The following is a 21,495-nucleotide window of genomic DNA, read 5'->3' as shown; positions in this document are numbered from 1 at the left end:
AGACAGTCCCCATCCTAACAGATTATCATTGTTCAATTATTTAACTCCAACATAATCTTTGCATGAATAGAATTTCTTGTGTGTTTTATAGAATAACCTTTTATATAATTAGTATCTGCAATAATTTTTTCCTTTGAGAAGTGATTCATGTCATCTTGCAGATAGGAAAGACATAAAGCATTATTCTGCAATCGTACAAGAAGCCCTATTCATTTCACAGTTTGTATTGTGAAGCCAGTACCATATCCTCAGGGTTGGAATTGGTTTCGTGGCAGCGGTCCTATTTACAGAATCTTTGTACAGTATATCTCAATTGGGGGCTGTTCTAGAGCCCCAACTGGAATGAAATGGCAGGCTGAAAAGAACCAAGTCTGAATGTTTCTTCATGCAGTCAGTCTTTCCATTGTTGCTATTCATAACTAGTAGGTTTTAGTCACCAACTGAAAGTCACAACAAAAGCCCATTAAGCTAAGCTTGGGTTCAGGTTCCCCACATGGTAACAGGAATACTCTCAGCTTAGGTTTTGTCTTGACTAGGTTTACGTGCTGGATCATGTTTGATGGATCACTGGAAAATAAAGCTACAATCTGTGCATGTGCTACCTTGGTCAAGCCAGAGGAAAAATGAGAAAAACCGTTTCTGCTCTGTGTCTGTATGTGTTTGTGCTGCCTATACGACAGGGTTTGGTTTGTGGGGGCTTTGTTTGGTTTGTGGAGGCTTTGTAGATCTTCTCTGTGTGTTTTTGTTGGGTTTTTTGGTCTTGCATAGCTGGAGTTAAGTACTCCAGCACCTTGAATAACCTTAGGGAGGAAATTACCCTTGGAGTTATATAGGAGAAGGAGATAGTGAATCTAATACCTTATTTCTCTAATTAAGGAATAACTTAATCAAGATGTATTTATTTCCCAAGTTAGGTATAAACCCAGACTGTTCTTTTCTGAAGACTACTAGTCTCTCCTTGCTGTGTGTGACACAGAAGGAGAAAGGAGCTCTGAGAAAATCCCATACATTTTCGGAAGCAAGATTAATTTTTCATCAAATCTTTTGTCCTGAATTACTCTACTTTCTCTAAATATTATTTAACTTTTATTTCAGGAAATGCCAGAAGGTTTGTTTGTAGTTGATGGAGGCTCAGAAAAAGGAAAAGCAGAAGACCTCTTCCCCTGGATGTGTTAGAAGGCACTCTCAGGGAGTCAGTGGATCATTAGACTTTTCAGAGGCCTAGAAGCATGGGTTTTCCTGTCTGAACAAAGCCCATTCAGCCCTGTAAGATGAAGACATTGGAGAGCCAACAGTATTTTTTCTCAACGGAGGCTCTGATTCAGCAGAGCATTTAGCACACCCTATAGTGAAGCCTGGGAGTCAGTGGCTGCAGGGTGTGGAGTCTTATTACCTGGGTTGATGCCTGATGGTATAAGCACCTCGGGGTTTAAAAACGGTTCTGTTTACACCCTTTGTGCCCAGCAGCCTGACTCACTGCTGCGGCTGGGGCACACCTCATACCTCAGATCATCCCTCTGGAAGGCCCTCCCATGCCTATGGGGCTTTGGGGCAGTGCCAGTGGGTGTAGAGGGGAGCAGGACAGGCACAGAAGTGTACTGAGGAGCTGGCCCTGGCACAACATGCAACTTGGCCTGTGATGTTTGATAGGCAGGTGGCAGCCTGTTACAGATGCCAGTGTGGTAGTTGGAGCAGTTAGTTCTTCATCTTGAATGCAATCATTTCAATGCTTTATATAATCCAAAGAACAAATTAGGAAGGTTTCTTTACAGTGTGCAAATCAACCTAATTGCAATGAGCACACGTGGCACACTACAAATTCCATCGAATACTCTTAAGTCAGTGCTGGTCAGTTGCAAATTGACACTTTAAAATATGTAAAATGTGGGAGTGCAGCAGTCTTCTGCTATCCCCAGTTCTTAATCACGACAGCACTTCCCTTTTGTGTGATACATTTGTACAGGCTTATGAGTTAAGATAGGTGGGATATAACATGCACGGAGAGCAGTCCTTTCATCAGGTGCAGGTCTGGCCTTTCACACGGTACTAGATATTTACCTTTGAAAGCCACAAAATAAACCCGTGTGGTAATGTGACTTAGCTGTGAGATAAGCAAGTTTGATGAAATGGTTTTCTGTTTGTACAGGAATAGAAGATGCTCAGAATTTCATTGGGGTGTTTTGATTCTTGAAGTATTAAAGACAGATGAAGCAATAACTAAAATGTAAGACTCTTCAACCTGGGATTTCCTATCTTTTTGTAACAAAGTTAAGCAGCTTTTTGTCTTTTTTTTTTTTTTTTTTTCCTTTCCTGGTGTACATCTGACTATTGAGAGGAAATGCAGCTGGAAATGGCTGTGCTAAGTGTAAACCGCTCAATTCCTAGTTTTCACAGGCTTAACCTTTTTGAAAATGTTGCTTTCTGTTCTTGATGTCTACACAAAAAAAGTGTAAAGTATGCTGCTATTCATGGGTTCTAAGAGAAAGAAAAACAGTTATTCCTCCTTAAAATATTTTGCCATGGTCCCAGAGACCCTGGTGAAAGGCTAATGGAAGCCCATGTGGCCTTTCCTAAAGGCCGTGCGTTCTTAGAGGCATTCATCTACTTTGCTGCAGGCTGTTTGCAGCTTTTCATAATCCAGAGAGTTTGGAAATCCTGAAAGTACTTTGCTGCTCTTTGTCTTATCTTTAGAGTCTTGGAAAATTGAAGTCAGAAATTCATGTGACCAAAATGTTTTGCTCCATTAGAATTCAAGGTAATGTTTTGTTCAGTCTGGGGAGGAGAAAAAGCAAGTCTGAAAAAAATTAATGAGTGGTTAAAATAGAGCTGTTAAAATGGCAACACACAGGCAGCCTGTGTATAAATATAGGCTAGCTCCTCAGCAGTGTTCTTATATGGTAGATCTGAGTGAAGGAAAAATATCAGCCTACTCTTACTCTGTACAAGCCTGTGTGTTGGTTGTTACGGGCTGGTGCCATATGCTTGGTAGTAGACAAGGCTGCATATTACATGGAAATTATAATGACACCTTTTTTCTGTTTCAGGGACCTACCTTACCAGTGTGAGAGGGGAATCTCAGAAGCACACTGTGGATTTTTTGTCTGTACATGCTACTTGATGATCTATCCTTTACTGACCCACGTGAAAAGCAAGAAGAGTCAAACAAAAATCATTGTCACTTCTGGCTAAGAACTGGCTGAATTTTAGGACACCTGCTGGAGAAGCTTCCTGGACCATTAGAAATAGAGCAGCTTGTGCTGCATCTCTGATCAACAAAGCTTTCTGCACGGAGTACAAGAATCAAGTTGCCTTAAGTTAAACCATGTGCAAGTTGCACTAATTGTTGTAACTGTACTTCTGATAACACTCCAGACTCGGCATTTCCAAGTTTCTCATGTAGTTTGAGCGTTTCCAACTGACACTGGAATGTTTTTATCCAATCTGGTGTGGCTGTGAAAAGTGCGTGTGGGGTGAACTTTTTCCTGTTAAGTTCATGGTAAATTTTGACGCCTCACTTCCGAGTGTGATCTGTGCTATGGCAGCAACCTACAGGCTTATGGTCACTTCTGTGAACTGCTACAGCAGCGTGGTGATAGACCAGCACTTTCGGCACACTGTGCATTACTGCACAGGGACTTGCCAAGTGTTTAAGCAAGGGGTTACGTGCATAGTTGCCCACCACAGTGTCTGCGCAGAGCTCAGTGTCCAAGATGCCAACCAAGACCATAAAATTCCTGTTCCTGAAAATGGACTTGCCTTGCCTGGAAATGAGGACTATCACCAAATCCTCCCAAATAATCCAAGAATCAAAAAGGGCTCTTCAGTGCAAGCCTCCAGCAGTTTAAAAGACATTACTGGTGAGGCGATAAACCTTGCCAGTGGTAAAATAAAGGAATTCTCCTTTGAAAAGCTCAAAAACTCTTCCAGCCACGTGGCCTACAGAAAGGGAAGGAAGGTTCGGTCAGAATCATTCAGCAGACGTTCATTTGATTTTGACTTGATTTATGGGCATTTCAGCAACGATGAGAACTGTCCTCCATGTGGATTTTTGCAGAGTCCCTCACCTGTGGAGAAATGGCAGGAAAGCAGTGATGCTCCAGAAGTCACCATGAATAATCCCATAGTTCCCTTCTCCCCTCATTCCTTCTCTGAAGAAAACTTCATTACCCAGATTTTGGAAAAACACAAGCTAGATGGTGGTTCTAGTGGAGATATTAAGGTATGCTTAGACATCTTGCTCAAGTGCTCAGAGGATCTGAAAAAGTGCACAGACATAATAAAACATTGCATCAAAAAGAAATCTGCAGACAGTGTTAGTGGAGGGAACAGCAGTGACCCCCTGGCCAATTCAGAAATGATATATATGAACCTGATGACAAGATTTTCTTCATACCTGAAAAAGCTACCCTTTGAGCTCAAGCCACCAGGACACAAGGAAGCCAGTGACTTAGCAGATCTGGTTAACTGTTTTCATGGCTTGCAGCAAACTCCCTTTCCCCCAGTATTTGGAGATGAGCAGCCACCTAGGTATGAAGATATTATTCAGCAGCCATCCTCAAATGCGCTTCCTCTCAGACCAGGTGATCAGTGTGAGGTGACAAGCACCTCTCAGTCCATCCCAGCAAGTACTGTGACCTTTACCTCTAACTCCCTTCACAGCGTCCCACAGGAGAACAGTGTGAGAGCTGTGAAAGATCCTTGTGCTCTACCTCAGTTACCAGCCACAAGCCCTTCTGACTGCACATCTTCCACGGAGGCTCTGTACATTGAGGAGGAGTCTGATGGGGAAAGAAAGTTAGGGAAAATAAAGAAGGCAGAGCAGAAAGGGGGCTGGGAGAGTTCAGAGCGCAGCTACCAGGTAGCTGGTGGTTCAGATCTAACTGCCAATGCTAAAGCAGAATGTGCCAGAGTGGGAGATGCTGGGCTCTCCCACCCTTCCGAGAAAATCACTCCTTTAAAACCAGTTTCAGATTCTGTATTGCGTGGTTCCCAAGCTGATGTCTCCAAAGGAGAACAGACGGGCAGTAAGATAGACAAGGATGAGATAGACAAACTGCTGCTGGACTTGGAGTGCTTCTCGCAGAAAATGGAGCGTACTTTGAGGGAACCTTCTAAAAAGGAGAGTGAACCGGCCCATTTGCAGATGTTTGGCTGGCAGGGTAGGCAGGTACTACCTCTGTCTCTTGAACCCAAAAGTAAACCAGTTGACCCCGCTTCCCCTTTGTCAAAAATCATGGAAACCAATGGTCATAAAATGGAAGAGGACGACAAAGCCCTTTTACTGCGTATCCTGGGAAGCATTGAGGACTTTGCCCAGGAACTGGTGGAATTCCAGACAGGCAAGGGAAGCTTATCCAAGGAGCGGGAAGTGATGCAAATTCTTCAGGAAACTTTAACGACTCCTTCACAGTCCCTCCTTGCAGGGCAAAAACGCTGTGCTGGGGTTGCCTCCAGAGACTCTGTTCCAGCTTCAATTCAGCAGGCCCCAGAAGTGATTAAGGTAAGAGAACCAAACTTTTGATGGAGTAGTGAGTAAAACAAACATGGGAAACGTGTGTAAGGGGACACAATTACCACTGCTAAATGATTCATTGTGCTTTGGATGCCATAGTGTGGAATAACATGCTCAACCTGGCAGAAATGGAGCTTTTATTTAAATACAAAAAAAGGAAATGAAACCCCCTAAGCAAACAAAATATGCCATGACACGGTTTCACCCTTGAGCTTGCTCCTTTCCTGCTGGTAATCCTGTAGGCTGTTTGCTTGGGGTTTAAATGAGTCCTATATGATAGCAAGGAGAAGCAATTTCAGCTAACTGCTTTACTCCTGGGAGCAGGTATTGGATTAATGAGAACTGAATGTTCCACCTCTACCTTTCCCCGTCTCTGAGCAGACTTTTCAACAGCCTTTGTTGTTGTCCTTGTCTCTAGCTCCTAAGGAGATCATCCATAGCACAAAGGTCAGAATCTAGGAAGATTTTATATACTTCTCCCTGTCCCTAGTGCTTAGAGTCATTGTGGAGTCTGCATCGCTTGAATCTCTCAAATGAAGAGTAGGTTTTCCCAGGAAAAAGGGTCTTGATGGCAGCCTGCCTTAGAGGGAAGCTGAGGCTGTTTGTCCATCCTCCAATGCTTTTTATCCGATAAGCGCCAAATTTTCAAGACAACTTGATGTCAAATTCCCTTCCAAGTGCACAGGATGTATAGAGAGGGCTTCAATTTCCAAAATTCACCTTTCTTATAGGCACTTAAGAAGTGCCAAGGTTGTAAGTGTCCATTCACAGGTGCTTCCAGTGGAGCGTGATGTACGTGTCTTCAGAACTGTCTGCTTCCCTGAAAATACAGGGGTTTGGCAATTTGGAAAGCTTGGGGGGTGTCTGACCCTAGGTGACCACTGAGATCTTTTTAGACCGGGCTTTCCAAGTGTTTCTGGTGTTTCTCTGGGCATCTTTGCTTACAGAAAATGGTGAGCAGAACCTTGTCTGCTATCTCCAGCAAGGGAAAAAGTCTTTTTCCCTTGAAGAGTGTAGAATTCTACTGCAAAAGCTCTAAAGTGATCTCTTAAAATAGCTATGCTTGCCTTGTGTAATAATGTAGAATATTTTCTAACCTGTGAACTTAAAAACAAAATTGTGTTTGACAGTGCGACACTGACTTTGTGCCAGTTTTTCTGGAATCCTCAAAAACTGGATGCAGTTACACTGTTAAATAGCTTATCAGTCTGGTCCCTTGCCAGCTTCTGTTTCCCTAATCACCCACCTAGCCTGTGTGTTAGTTTGCTCTCAGCCTGCCTTCTTTGGACATAAAACATGCACCCATACTACAAGGGCTCTTCTCTTCCATGCAGCAGCACAACCCTTGCTTTGTGTAGATGCCTAGAACCAAAGATCACAAGAGAAAATAACTCTTGGGGACCCAGAGGAGCTGGAGGGGGCCTGGGCTGAGCACTGTGCAGCATGGGTGCCGCTGGTACCCTTCAGAGGGAGTTAGCCTTTGGCAGGGTGGCCAAAAGTCATCTGAACTGCTGACTCTACACTTACTCCGAGGTTTGCTGTCATCTATAGTACAGATGGGCCACACATCTGGCTGTGGTCACAAGGCCCTCTCTAGGTATCGCATCTAGGCAATATATCCATGTTCCTGGATAACTCTGGATCTGCCTTGGAGCTCCATATGGATTCTGATTAAGTATTGCACATGTGTGCCTGAATAAATAACGTGTAAAGTATTTGTTATATTTTATTAGGGCTTATAAAACTGTTATCAAACAATTGCACGCACAAGCAAAATGCCAGAGATCTAATACCGATGAAAACACAGTCCAGCTTTCGTTTATGACGGTTGTGACAGTTTTAATATGCCTCAAATCCTAAGCAATGAAAAAGGAGACAGAGAGCTGCTTCAGACAGGACTGTTTTCTGGCTCCGTTGGCCTATCTGTGCTGAAATCTGTGCTAACGTATATCGGCAACAGGCTTTATCATAAAACAAATTATGATTCTCCACAGAGAACAATAGAATTACTTGCCTCTTCATTTTCAAAGCCAAAATATTTAGAAACTCGGAAGTGAACACTCAAGAAGTCCATCAGCTTTACAGAGCACATAACGAGTGCATCGTGCTTCTTTCAGGCAGGCCAGGAAGTGTTGCATACTTTGAGACTGCCCAACATTTCCCATTCTGAGATTCAGTTTTCCATTGCTTATCTCTAAACCTCCAACTATTTGTTTTAACATTTCCTGTTCTGCATGCCTGTCTTAAGCTGATTTTTTCTAATGTGTTGGTTTTGAAAGAAATAGTTCAGTAAAAACAGTTCAGTTGTCTAGTAGAGGCTAGCAAAATGACCAAGTGTTTATCTGTAGTTTTGTCTCTAGATAGGAGGCAATAAGCAGGTGCGAAGGAGATGAGAGAAACCAGAACCAGTGAGTAGTGAGGAAGGTGGAGATGGGGCTGTTGGGATGATGTCACCTGAACTGCAGAAGTGCTGGTGTCAGGGTTTGGGGTTTTTTGGGTTTTGTTTGGTTGTTTTGGGGGTTCTTTTGGAAGGCAATTGGGTGAACTGCTGTCTTACACAAAGTCCTTTGAAGTCAGTGGTGGATGTTTTTGACATTAGCCTCTCCGTGCCCTTGGTCTCCTGCCTGTACGGGATGGCTGATTTGACAAAGCATTTAAATCAGTTAATGTTTGCAGAATACTTGGTACTCTAGTGAAAGTACCCTAGAAAAGTCTGTAAGGAACTTATCCTGTTTTCAGAATCAAGTTTGAGTAGTGCAGGGCTTCGCTCCAAGTCCTGCTCATGCATTTTATTGTAAGAGCTGTTAGATAAAGTTTGTGAGTAACTTGGAGAGCAGAGACCAGGACCAGGGTTTGATACAAAAAGAGGTCTCTGTTTTTGTCTTTCCTCTGTTGGGTATATCTTCTCAAGAGGATTACTTAGGGCGTAGTGAGCCAGAAAGCAGTCTCGCTTCCCATTTCTCTCTCCCCCATGCCTCTACCTGCTGTTGCATGGTTCTGAATCTTTATGCCAGCTCTGATGCTTTGTGCAAGATAGCAAATATAGCTAGGCTTGGTTTCTGCCATATTAGTAAATGGAATTGCTCACAGAGTCAAATGGGCGATACAGCCATTTCTGGACAGAGACTGGATCTGGGAGCAGAGGGTTTACAGTTTGCAGGGTTGATAAATGGTTTCAAACCACTTTGTCTAACCATATTGTACCTGACTGAGACAGTAGAGCCCCGAGTCAAGTATCCAAGAGGCCATTCCCTGCTGCCCCGTGTTTCCTCTGGGCTGGCTCTAGGTAGCATCTATCTAATCCTGCCTCTCCTTAATGGCTGAGGTGGGTATTGCTGGGACTCTCAGGAGTGTTGCTAACTCCGTGTACTCTAGAACATTGTCCTGAGGCCAGGCATCTTGCTTTTTTTGTGTGTCAAAATGTTTATATTGCATGCTTAAACAGGTGGCCTGCAGATGGCTCTGAGGGGAATTGAGTTTCATAATCATATAAAGCTAAAGTTCACCTGGCAGCTTCATAATGCTGCCCCTTCAAAATGTTACTTCATAATTCTGTGTGTTGCTTCATTCACCAAATCTAATGATACACTTATGAAGGAGCTTGTGTGGAGCAATTAACTGTAAAAAAAAGTGGCTTCTATAACATCATTGTGACTTCAGCTTTGTCAGGAAGTAATCGCATTTTCTCAAAATGTGTCCAAAATATAATGTAAAACTACTTGTGGAAAATCAGCTTTCATCTCACGTATTACAATTTGTTTTGATCAAATATTGATAATATCTGTCAAGCATGCACACAGTCTGCACTCCTTTCAGACATCAATTATTCATTAATCTAAACCAAATAGTAAAAAAGGTGCCTTTTTTTCCCCCCCTGCTTGATAGTAGTTATTAAAAAAATGAAAATAGGAAGTAAATCAAAGATGGTAGAGGGGAAAAAAACCCAACAAAACGTTAAATTGGATGACTTGGGGACATGTTCATGACATGTGGGCACCTTTTGTAATCAGGGACAGATACAGTCTCTGCTTGTGTGAAATTGATTTATCTTGAAGTAGATGTCTAAAGGCAGGTGGAACAGTCTAGTGACAGACACTGAGGTTTTTCTGCCTCATTGATTCTAAAATCAAGAAAATGTCACGCTGTTGCTGGGAAAGTTTAACCAGTTTTGGAAACAGTGCCCTTCTCAGCTGTGCAGAGCGCATTGAATTGTTGCAGCCAGGCTTTGGGGTACCGCTAAGTCCTGTGATGATAAAATCATACAAATATTTTGGTACTAAGCCTCCAGCTTTAGGTGCAGGTGAGATTCTATATTCTGGTGGCTAATGAAGGCAGTCTGACACCTCTTTAGATGTGACACCTCTCACCCTCACACTTTAAACTGGGTCAGTTATAGTAAAGAGGAATTTCTAAATTTGACTTGGTTTGTTCGTTGACCTGTAGGCTGCTGGGATCAGATTTTCCTGCTGTGGATTTTGTCCAGTTGACTTTGAAACCGTTGATACCAGATTCTTTTACTGTGAATTTCTCATAGTACTGTATATTTATGTTTTTATTTATACCCACCTTGTGTGTTTTGAGGGTAGGAAGTACCATGCTAGGAACCTGCTATAGTACAAAACATTGGCATTCAGACACAGCAAGCCTTGCCTCCAGATTACTTGTATTTTTCCAGGTTATCAGTGCCAACCCCTGCCAACTTCCAGGATCTTTTGTGGCTGGGTAATTTGTGAGTGTAGAGTATGTGGCTGTTTTGTTTGGGGGCATTTTTAAGTAGCATCTATGTCTCTTTCATGCATCCATCTTTTAAAGCCCACTGTAGCTGGCTGGATGCAGCTGTAGATACCGGAGGTTCTTTGGACAGCATTTCCTCTGCAGTCTGTAACAGGAGTGGCAGTCTGTAAGCTGGGTTGGAGGTCAGTTGAAGACGAAGTAAGTACACTTGCCACAGATGATTTAAAATGCCCCCTCTGACATGCTGTGATATGAGATGTGCAGGACTCTCAGTACAGTGGAGCCTTGCAGACTGTTTAGGCATTGCCTTCATGTTCAGAAATAACTTCCAGAGTAAGAAAGTCAAAATTTATTCCAAAGCTGTTGCACATGGATCTGTGTATCCTTCTTTCAGTGGCAGTTCCCGTTAAAACAGTCCTGCCTGCCTTTTTTTTTTCGGGGGGTTCCTTTTCTTACTGCCATCTTCATCCTACCGCTCTGTTAGGCTTCATGTTCAGTTGCAGGGCACACAGCAAAGTGGGCTGGTGATACTGTAATAACCTTGCAATTCTTTGAACTTGTAGCTGTGAGGATACATCTGGACTTGGGGATTTTCAGTTCCCAAGCTACACAGTGCAGTGACCTAAAGGGACCTGAACTATGATACATTCTTGTTCAAATCTTCTTTCATGAAGACCCAGCTTCCCCAGCCTTCGTTGTGGGCCCATGACCTCATGATTGAGAAGCAACAGGAGAGAAAAATAAACTTGGGGGGTTTGATATAGATTTACAGAGACATTAAAAAAGTATTTTTGTGAATGTCAGCTGGGGAGTCTCTGTCCTTTACTAAATAGCCTATTTAACTGCACAAGAGCAAACCTATGGTAAGAGCAGCCTTTTGGATAGGCTGCTCCTGTGTCTATCTGTAGTGCAGTAAGTCGCATTAGGCGATGCTACGTTCGAATTAACTTCCAGCCTTCTACAGTAAATTGTGAAAAGGACATCAGAGGCACATGTTCAATAAAAGCTTTCTGTTAGTGAGGCCTAGTGAGACCTTTTCATTTCAAATGCAGTTATCTTGGTGAAAGCAAGCCCTACTAGCTAGAAATAGTATGATGTTCTGTGTTACTAAGGTTAGAAAGTAAACTGGCAAAGTAGCTAGGATTTTTAAAGTCAAGTAGAGAAAGCAGTTCATGGTTTGTAAATGTTTGTTCATTTGGTGGAGTAAGAACTAGATTTAGACCTTTGTTCAGCACCATTGTCATGATAGGAGAGGGAGAACACGCTTTAAACAAGCCTAGACAAACTCTGAGCAAGAGTTTGAAGTCTGTTTGCTCAAAGTCGTGCAGAGAAAGAGTAGACTATTGTCCACTGAGAAATGCTCTGCCTTTGCCTTGAGGGTTATGGGAAAAGTGAATAAAAAGAATGATGCATTTTGGCGTCTTTATGAAACCTTTTTCTTAAGAACTGCTTTAGAATGCCTGAGCTTATTATGCAAGATCGTCTTTATGTGCTTGCTTGGTGTTAAAGAAACTTGATCATTTGCTTTTTCCAAGCAAGAAGGAAAAACTGATGGTTTTTTAAAATTGCAGCCTTTGGTCTAGAGTGGGCACTAATGCTGATCCTCTGCTTCATCACCTCAGAAGCAGGAACCTCAAACCGCTAGCATCATACAGGCACAGGCCTTGGCTGAGAGCATGTGGTTTAACTCTAGCTGAGTTCGATGCAAGTTTGCACCTAAAGTTTCAACACTGAAGTGCATAAAGTAAGAACTATTGGGGAAGATGGTATATTTAGCCACTTCTGCGGTGCATCTAATTTTAGCACTCTTGGTAGTGGTGGTGGGTGCTTCCTTTCCCATATTACCCCTGGCCTATTACAAGCCGAGGACAGATTGTCTGTCATGTCGCCAGCAGGGAAATAGATTCTGTTGTAGATCATGTTTCTCAATTAAACTATTACAAGAAGGCAGAAGATCCTTGTGGTACTGAAAGATACTTTGAATATCAGTTAAAAAAGGGATCTTTGACTTGAGGAGTGAGATAAAATCTCTAGATGTTGTCCTTGTGAAGAGAGAGAAGACATAATATGTTGAAGCCACTTGGTGGTTTTTGCCTGTAAAAATCAAAACCAAGAAAGCAACGTGCTGGTCTTGACGTGGTCTCCTTCTGGAAAGGGCAACATCTGCTTAGGAGCTGACCAGGATGATGATCAAGGAGAGTTCTCTACGGAGGGACCCAGACTTGGGAGGGGAGCTAGCTTTCCTTGCGAAGGGCTGTGACTTTGTTCTTCCATCTCGATTCAAGAGGAGGCTGAAGTCATTCCAGCAGGCCCAGGTTTGAATGCTTGGCATTTCTTTTTTTCCCCCCCTTTTTTTTTTTTTGTATTTTTTTATTGGATCAGAGAATCAAACTGTCCCCCCTCTAGGCATGTCTATTTGCAGAAAGCTATTTGCAGCTAGATACCAGCAGGTTTAAAAATAAACCTTCTAGGCTTAGATTGCAGAGTTAAAGTGTCTTTGTAAACAAGGGGAAAAAATTAACAGCAAAGGACAGTGATTGAATAATAGGGAGAGGCAGTGTAAGACACTGAAGTCTTTTCTGTGTTTTTCTAAGAAACTCAGTGTGTGATTGCTCTGAATGTCTCCTGTTGCATGTGGAACCACCACAACATTCTGTTGTATTTAGTGGGTTGTGCTCTCTACTGTACAAATCTGTGCACAGACCAGCCTACCTGGCTTTGGCATTTGTGATTTTACCAGCAAGGTGCTGCTTTGTGGTGTTTCCTGCTATCTCTGGGCTGGGGCTGAAGGAGATCATAGAATCATTTAGGTTGGAAAAGACCCTTAAGAGCATGGAGATGTAGCCAAAGAAATGGAAACTGCACCACGGCTGTATGTCTTGGTAAACCCCAGCTGCTGTGCTCAGTTTCTGGGACAACTGGCAAAAGATTGGAGTAATTTATGCTAGGACACCAAATGGTCATGTAGCCACCCCAGATTTACAGGGGGTCACAATATGCTGGAATCAGCCTGTCTTGAGCTTCCTCTATATTTAAGTAATCAGTGACCCAGTAAGGAAGTTAAAAAGTTGAAATTCCGAGTGGCGCAGCTGTTTTCCAAAGAAACAGCTATTAAACTTGCTCCAGAGTATATTGTAGTGCTTTTGTTTTCATGATTCCTGGTGACAGGCTAAAGTACATATGAGGTTAATCTGTGGAACATGTTTTTTCACTCCCTAGAGGAGAATTGCATGAAGTAATAATGCAGAGTAATAACTTGGGTGTGGACCATGAGCAATTTAGAAGAGACTAACAAAAACCATGCAGCACAGTGAGGTTCCCTCTCCAGAGCTGGTCTCCTCACCTAAGGACATAATCAGGGAATGGGCTGCATGGGGAGATAAGATCTCCTGGTAGATCAACTGGAAAACCTGACGAGCCTTTGGTACACAAACCCTGTGCCAGGTCTGAAGTAGGAACAGCGCCTTCACTGCTGCATGCATCAAGAATAGCTGCTCTGGGGCTGCAGATTCAAGGCAAGTGAGCTGATGTAGTGGGCAATTGCAGCTGGAAAAATACAGTCCCCCTTTCTCTTATCTTTGTCCCAGTACTTGTTCCCTCTTGCTACTGTATGTTACCCCCATCTTGCAGTGGCCTTTCTGTGAGCTGGCTTAGCTCCTAACATGGTAAAGTATCATCCAGCAAGTCTGTTTTCCACCTTTTCGTGGGTTAAATTGGCTCGCAGAGGGGTCTGGCAAGCTCTGAATCTGGCATTTAGTACACAGTGACAATGTACATTTGGGGTACTGAGACAGGAGTTCTCCCACTTGGCAGCAGTGAGATGTTAGGTTTTGTGTCTTGTGGGGCTATACCTTGTGGTTTGGGTGTGTTAGTGTGAGGCGAGCTGAAAGTGGAGGTAATTGGGCTCACTAAGTAGAGGGAAAAGTGCTAGCAGGAGAAAAGAGAGTGATGAAGAAACAAGTGCTAGCAGAGAGATGAGTGGTAGGTAGTTTGTGGAACAGATAGATGTTGGCCAGAAAGGCAAGGGAGAAGTTTTATTGTAAAACCCGTGTCTCAGGTGCTGTAAATTTCAGTTCTCGTGCTCATCTTTTGCAGGACTATTTATGGAAGGATCAGAGAGCCTCCCATAGCAGTGTTGGTAGGAAGGGAGGTCTCTAATCCAACATCTCACTTGCAGGAAGACTGTTCCTAACACTGGGTCACATTAGCACTGGCTTTCTCCAAGTCTTGGAAACTCCTCAAGGATAAGGATTCCCCTCACCCCTTTCCAGTGGCCTCTTGCAGGCTGTACTACTCTCAATTAAATTCATCCTCCAGCCTAACCCTCCCAAGCTGCAGTTTATGGCTGTTGCCCCTTTTATACCATGTACCATTACAAAGTTTGGCTCCATCATCTCTAACTGTACTTGAAATAGCTGTAGGCTGTGATTAGCCTGTCCCTGAGCTTTCATTTTGACTGGCTAAACAGGCTCAGCCCCTCAGTCTCTCCTGCCAGGTGATCCTGACCCTGGCTGATTCGCTTTCTGTAGATCACTGTCCAGTCTCTCCCCATCTTTTCTGAAGGCCCAAAACTGGCCACAGTAATGCAGATGTACCTCGCTAGTGTCAGGTAGAGGAGGTAGTAACTTCCCATGTTCTCCTGGCCCTACTCCTGATGCAGTTTGCCTTATTTATAATTAGCCAGTGCTGCAGGCTCATGTTCAGCCTGGTGCACACCATTTCCTCCACATCCTTTTTCAGTGGAGCTGTTGCTCAGCCAGTGGGTCCCCAGCCTGAACTGGTGCTTGGGATTGCTTTGCTCAGGAGGAGAATTTGGCACCTTTTCTCATGGAAGCAGTTGAACAGATTGTCAAAGCCTCTCTACTCGAGAGACTTTTCATCATGGCAGCCTTCCCCTAGAGAAGTGTCATCTGCAAATCAGGACAGATGAAAACTGCAGTGGAGCTTCTGAGAGGTTTTATGCCCACTGTTGTCCTTCTGTCTGAATTAATTAGCCGTGGTGGTTTTCTCCATGGAATTTTCAGGGAAAATTTGGAGAGGGGGGTGAAACATATCAGTTGTAGGAAGGGTGTGTGTAAGATCTATAGGCACGCCTGTCAGGCATGCAAGGCCTGTGTTTGCACAACTCAACTGGATAAGGCCATGAGGAACTGGATCTAGCCATAGAGTTAGCCCTGCATCCCTTCGCACCTAAATCCTTTTGTGATTGTGTTACTTAAGTAGAATTTGTTCTCATTTTTGCTTTGCTGCAGCTGGGCTTTATTTCTGCTGGAGAGTTTACAATTTATAGTAGAAAGGAGTCTATCCAGAAATGTGTTTTCTCAGCGCCTCACCTTCTTGGGCTGTTTGGAGCCATGTGCAGATGAACCTTTGCTGTTCTTACTGTCCTTAGAGATGAGTGAGAGAGGCAGCAAAAAAACAATGATGGGAAAGGGCCTCAGGGAAGGAAAGGAAGAGAAGGTCTGAGGAGATAGATACAAGGCAGCTTTGGAGAACTGATGATCTTTTGAGGATGGCTTGTGTCCAGTTACCATCAGACTTCAGTAAGACAGGAACTATAAAAAAAAAATGGAAAGAGACATGAAGTCAGCAGTGTGGACTGCGAGAAACCAGGCTGAGTCACTGTCCCTTAGAAGAGATGATTACAGAATCCAATTTGGAAAAAAACCCCAAGAAACTGCTAAATTTATTATCTGGAATCCTGTTGGAGCTTGGGGCCAGGAGGAACGAGTAGAAAGTATCTGAGCGCTTGATGTGATGCTGCTTCCTTCTGTGGAGTTTTCTGCTGGGACTGGCAGAGGTTTATTCTCTGTGCTTTGTGTAGCTACAATGAGGCTGCAGTTCTGTCTGGTTTATTTATAATGCAGATGGCACTATTTTAGTCTGTCCCTAAATAAATTATATGACTGGCAAAAGGTGATATGGTGGATAGAGAGAGTTAAGGTAAATTACTGTAGAGTAATATTTAAAAACGTGCTTTACTCTCACCTTCCTCTTTGGCAAAAAATGTCCATTAGCTTTTGGTAACAAAGCTAAAAGATTGTTATCGTATTTGTAACTTCCATTCCTAGTTGCCCTTTCTGAAAATGCACATCCCTGTAGGAGGAATGTGTTCCACTAAGCAAATAGCACTGAGGTTAACTGTTTGCAATAAGAAACCTTTTTTTTTTCCTTTTTTTCCCCAAGGAATTCCCATAGAATTACCCCTCGTGTCGCTTGCTTTGTTGTTGGTTGGTTTTGTTTCCCACACATAGTTGTAATTGACTCCCTGCTGTGTCCAGAGTGGTTGACATCTGGTTATACCATTTCCAGAATATTCGCTTGCAAGATTGTTCTAAGGAACGGGATCCTCAGGAGCTAGCTGCTGCTTGTTGTTTTCTCTTTATGTTGTAGGCAGCTCGTTTCTTACATGAGAAGGAAGAAAAAGTTCAAAGATTTTATTTCTATTTCTGAGGTAGATTCTTCTGAAAAGAAGCCATCTATAAGCAACGCTTCCACCTTATTTGACTTGGACTGAGTAAGAGTTATTGACTCAATCTTATTGGGAAGGTCAGCTGCAAGCCTGTGTCTGAACTGGCACCCTACTTTGAAGCTTAGCAGCATTCCCTGTATTTCTCCTATAGATATGTAACCTGGCTTTTGTTGTGGATCAGGAAATTAATGTAGATTCTGGATTCCGGACTTGTGGCTTGTTTGAGCTGGCACCAAGCGTTGCTGACTTTGGCAGTACCTGGAGGTACCTGCTCTACCTTTCAGAAGGTGGAGGCTGGAGCAAAGTGGATGAGTTGTGTACAGGATGATCAGCTCAAGTCTTGTGCCATATCAGGATGTATGTGGTATGCAGAAGAGGAAGAAAATGGCACAGTGCTGCTGTGGTCTCTTGTACTCTAAGGGAAGGGGATATATTGTTAAAGAGAAGAGGTAGTGTCCTTGGTGAGAACAATATGTTGGTTTGCTTCCTTTTGGTTTGTGGACCATTTTGATAAATTTGAATCACTTCCAGTTCATCACAGCCCTGACAGCTGGGAGTGCACGTGGGCATTGAAGAGAGTAGTGAGCAATAAACCTGTTTCTGAGAAGTTGATCTTCAGGACAAACTGATGTTAGGTCCTATTATAGAAGTCAACAGTCTGCAGTTGGCACCTTGTTGTCTGTTCCAGCTTTGCATTGTTTGTATGAATATGGTGCTGTAACAGACCAGCAGGGATTTCCCTTCTGCTGGAATCCAGAAAGTGAAAACTAGTGAGTACAGTCAGGGCTTGGCTGGAAAAGCCACTAGCTAGGCAGGGCAGGCGGGGGAGGCAGATTGTAAAAGCAGAAGTGGTGATGTGTGAGAGTTCTCCAAGTCAAATCCCTAGCTTGACTTAGACACCAAGGTCTGATTCATTAACCCGCTATTTCCCAGTCAGAGGAAGACTTCTTGAGAAGGCCTGTCCTTGGGAGCTCTATTCACCCCTCTTGCTTAGCCTCCCTTTCTGAAGCAGCCAGCCATGGGAGGGAGGGGGTTGGATCTTCATCTGCCTCCATTATGCAACCGTGTCTGCTTCAGGGCCATGCTCTCCCTCCCCAGACACATTCAGCTTGTCTGGGTTTTGCTTTTGTTACTCTGAGTGAAGAGCAAAAGGAACCCAGGAGAAGTGTTGTCTTCTATTAGACCAGTGAGCTGCTGTTCACAAAGTGAGTGAACAACTTCCCCCATCTTAACCCCTGCCACCATTTCAGATCACTTACCTGCATTGTCGTACTGTGGGACAGAGTAACCCGGGCTGATGCTTACACTGTCCCACAGCCCTCTTCAGCCCTAATAATACTTTGAGCCTCAGATCTAGCCTGCTCCAGTATCACTCAGGATCAGACACAAAGATGTGCAGTATGTGAAAGAGTAGGAAATGTCAAGGAAGAACAGATGGGCTTGTTTTCCAAAGGTTAAGAGCAATATTGAGGGCTATACAGACTGTGAATATTGGTCTTGATAGACTCAGAAATCCTGAAGACTGAAAGTGATCTTCAGCTTTTCCTGTGTTGCTAAGGCACAGAAGAGGACTTCAAGAAACTCAAGCTCCAGGCTAATGTGTTCTGTACAGAGCAGTTACACTACACAAGTATGCTTTGGCTGGCATATGTGTGTGAGTGTTCCTGCTCCTGAAATGGGACAGCATCTGGGAGAAGGAAGAAGTCCTCCCCACTTAAAGAAAGAGCAGTGAAGCAGCAGAATGAAGAGGAAGAATATCCTTCCATCTCTCTTTCACAGATCACTGAAGAATGGGTTATGATATACTCTAAACTGCAGGTTAAAAACAGGGCTTAAGGATGCTTTTACAATTCTCACTTCTTCACTTTCCTGAAGGCAAACCCGTGGTAAATTGAAATACTCAGTATGTGTTAAGGAAAAAGCTCCAAGTTGCTGGAAAATAAGGCAAAGAGTTTAGTCAGTTCATCATATATTCTTCTGTATTTAGTGAGCTCAGACTTGGCTACTTTATCCTAACACCATTTTGTTTTGAAACATTTAGAATAAACAAACTGAAAGTTGCAGCTGTATTTACTTGACTGTTGCCTTATTAGCCTCTTATCACATTTGTTGTTATATTAATAACAACTCTTGCATTTGAACCCTTGTGCAATAGGCAAGCCTGTCGCCCTTTCCCAAGACAGTGTGTATTCATCGGGGAGTACGAATTCGTCATCCCTTGGCATTCCAGCATCTGAATTCTCTTACACTGTAAGAGAACGTTTCTTAGTTCTCTTACAGTAAACAACATTACAACGTTTCTTAGTTGAAAAAATACTCTTTCCCTTGTCTGAAAAATCACCTATTTTAGGATCTCATGATGTGCTTGAATACAAATGTTGCCTTTTATGAGAATTCTTGATGTACAGCTAGAACTAGAAGGTTGCAGAGACCCATTAGAAAGAGGATCTAGCAGGATCACCACATCAGCCATATGTTTATTACAGACAGGAGAGGAGTGGTAGGCTCGTAGAGCTAACGAATAAAGAGGAGGTAGGCACAGGAGGAAAGACCACCTTCAAGCAGGCATGCAAAAGTCCTGCTTTCAGTTCCCTGTTTTCTCCTTGTTTCTCACCAAATGATGTAGGTGCTGATTCAGTAATACCCTTGGGTGCTTTGCCTGCAAAAGGGTCCTTTTCAACTGGAGTTGAAAACAGATCTTTTGCATTTTGCACTAGCTCTGTGTGCTGTATCAGGTGGGTGCCTAATGACAAACTGTGCTGGCTGCTCCTAATTCCTGATGTAGAAATTGATTTGCCAGTACTCAGTACCTTGAACAGAATCAGCTCTTGGGCAGCTGGGCATAGAATAAAAGGCTACATACATGAAATGCACAGAAACTACATAAAAGCAGATGTGATGTGTCCTAAATTTGCCATGTTTGGTATTGCAGAAACATTTTATTGGCTACTTAAGAAGTGCATTTTTATCCCTGTGCTATAATTTAATTGGTGGTGGTTTCCATTATCTTCCCAATCACTGGGAGCACAAACTACTTCTTCCTGCTCAGTATGCCATGCTGTTAAAAAGGGTTTGTTATTTGTTATCTTTTCAGGTTCAAAGTAAACAAGAGAAGAAGTCTGGAACTTCACCCCCAGTCTCTTTGAACTCTGCGGTTAGCTCTTGCACTCTTCTACCTGTGACTAAAGCCACCAGCAGTACCCCTTTTTCCATAAACATTCCACGTTTCTACTTCCCTAAAGGACTTCCGAATGTCTGCACTAATCATGAAGAAATCATTGCCAGGATTGAAGAGGCCTTTACAGAGTTTGAAGATGAGAAAGCAAACATCTGTGAAATGGGGAAAATTGCTAAGGTAACTATTCTCTAGGGTTTCAATTTTTTGAGAGACAGACTGAAACTAAAACTAATGAAGTACCTCATAGCTGTTCTCATTTTTAGTGGAAGAAAAGGAACCAATATCCTTTTGCTCTGAATGGTTTTGTTTAGAATAAGGAAATAGTAAACAAAAACGAGCTGGGTTTGCTGTTTGCCACAACTGATGTGTATGCTCTTTCTTGCTTTGATTTGCAAAATGGTTCTTTTAGATTTCTTACTAAATACAAATGGCATTTTTGTTTTTCTGTTCCTCCATAGTTATGCTCAGGAGACAGCAGAAACTTAACCTCTGTGGCTTCAGGTAGTGCCAGCTACCTGCTTTGTGGTTAGCTGTCCCGCTGATCTGGACAGGATCTGTGTATACTCTTGCAGTGTTGCTTGAGAAGGCCATTTGCAACCGACAGCCTCCTTGGATGTAGAAGAGGGAAGTGCTTAGTCAACCCTCAGCCACTGAGATGTGTATGTTCAATATCCATAGCACAGGTGTCAGCAGACTTGGAGTTGCTACAGTCTGCTAATGAGTTCCTGGCTTCAGGGAACAAAATGCAGCACTTGTGTGGGAGCATGATGCAGATGGGTGGTTCTATTTTCCTCTCCTTCATCCATGGTTTTTAGTAATGCTGATCTAAAACTAGCAGTTGTCAGACACATCTCATATGTTCAGTTTGCCCTGAACACATCTTTGGCACTGTAGATTGAGCAATGATAGTTCTGTCCAAGAGGAGCACTTGTTTTCCAAGCAGGAAGGTTTTTCTGAAAGGAGAGACCGGGTTGGTTTTTGTTTCTTTGTTTAAAGAATCCAGTGGAATTATTTGTAAACTATCTCTGGGGGAAAAAAAACCAAACAAGTTTCTTTGAGCAAAAAAACCCATTTGAAACTGATTTTATGGCAAGACAGGCAACTGTGTGTGACCTGTAATGTTCAAACTGAGAAAAGCAGGATGGTGATGTAGAAGAGACCTCTACCTTTCTGTCTGGTCTCTGCATCTGTCCCTACATGGATATGCTCTGTGCTATTTAGCTATTGTAAGGCTTGTTTCTGTTCAGTGGGATTATTGCTAATGGTACAAGTTTGGAGGCTCTGGAAGAAATGCAGAACCAGCTACAAAAAGAAAACAGCAGAAAGTAAATGGGCTGTTCTGGCTGGAAGGCACTGCACTGAAAACTATGTGAATTTTCACCTTCAGGCATTTAATCATTAATTGTCTGTAATCAGAATTGACGTTTCCTTGCTGTCAATAAGAAGTCAGCTCATATATAGAATGGGTCATCCTTTTCTGAGGCAGGTCAGTGAGGTAGCTGGTATGAGTGCCCTTCTGGCAGGAGGTGCCTGTTTTCCCCCCTGTGCAGGGTATCTTGCTGTACAGTTCAGTCAAAGACAGAGCTTAAGATCTTGATA

General features: G+C 43.0%; 1 protein-coding gene across 4 annotated transcripts in view; it reads left to right on the top strand.

Moving 5' to 3' along the window:
- The window catches only part of PPP2R3A (protein phosphatase 2 regulatory subunit B''alpha), a 59,982-nt gene that overhangs the window by 10,635 nt on the left and 27,852 nt on the right, over positions 1-21,495 (top strand). For 3 of the 4 annotated variants that reach the window (XM_030494172.1, XM_030494174.1, XM_030494170.1), the window contains exons 2-3: positions 3,045-5,500; positions 19,813-20,073. In XM_030494172.1, coding sequence (XP_030350032.1) covers positions 3,494-5,500; positions 19,813-20,073 — 2,268 coding nt within the window. In that variant the 5' untranslated portion in view covers positions 3,045-3,493. Of the gene's footprint in view, positions 1-1,457; positions 2,225-3,044; positions 5,501-19,812; positions 20,074-21,495 lie in introns of those variants that run through there. The other variant, XM_030494171.1, reaches the window with a different exon arrangement.

This window comes from Strigops habroptila, chromosome 8, assembly GCF_004027225.2.
Source record: "Strigops habroptila isolate Jane chromosome 8, bStrHab1.2.pri, whole genome shotgun sequence".
Taxonomy (NCBI): Eukaryota; Metazoa; Chordata; class Aves; order Psittaciformes; family Psittacidae; genus Strigops; species Strigops habroptila.
Note: the sequence above shows the minus strand (reverse complement) of the source record. Positions and strands in the feature narration are given on the sequence as shown.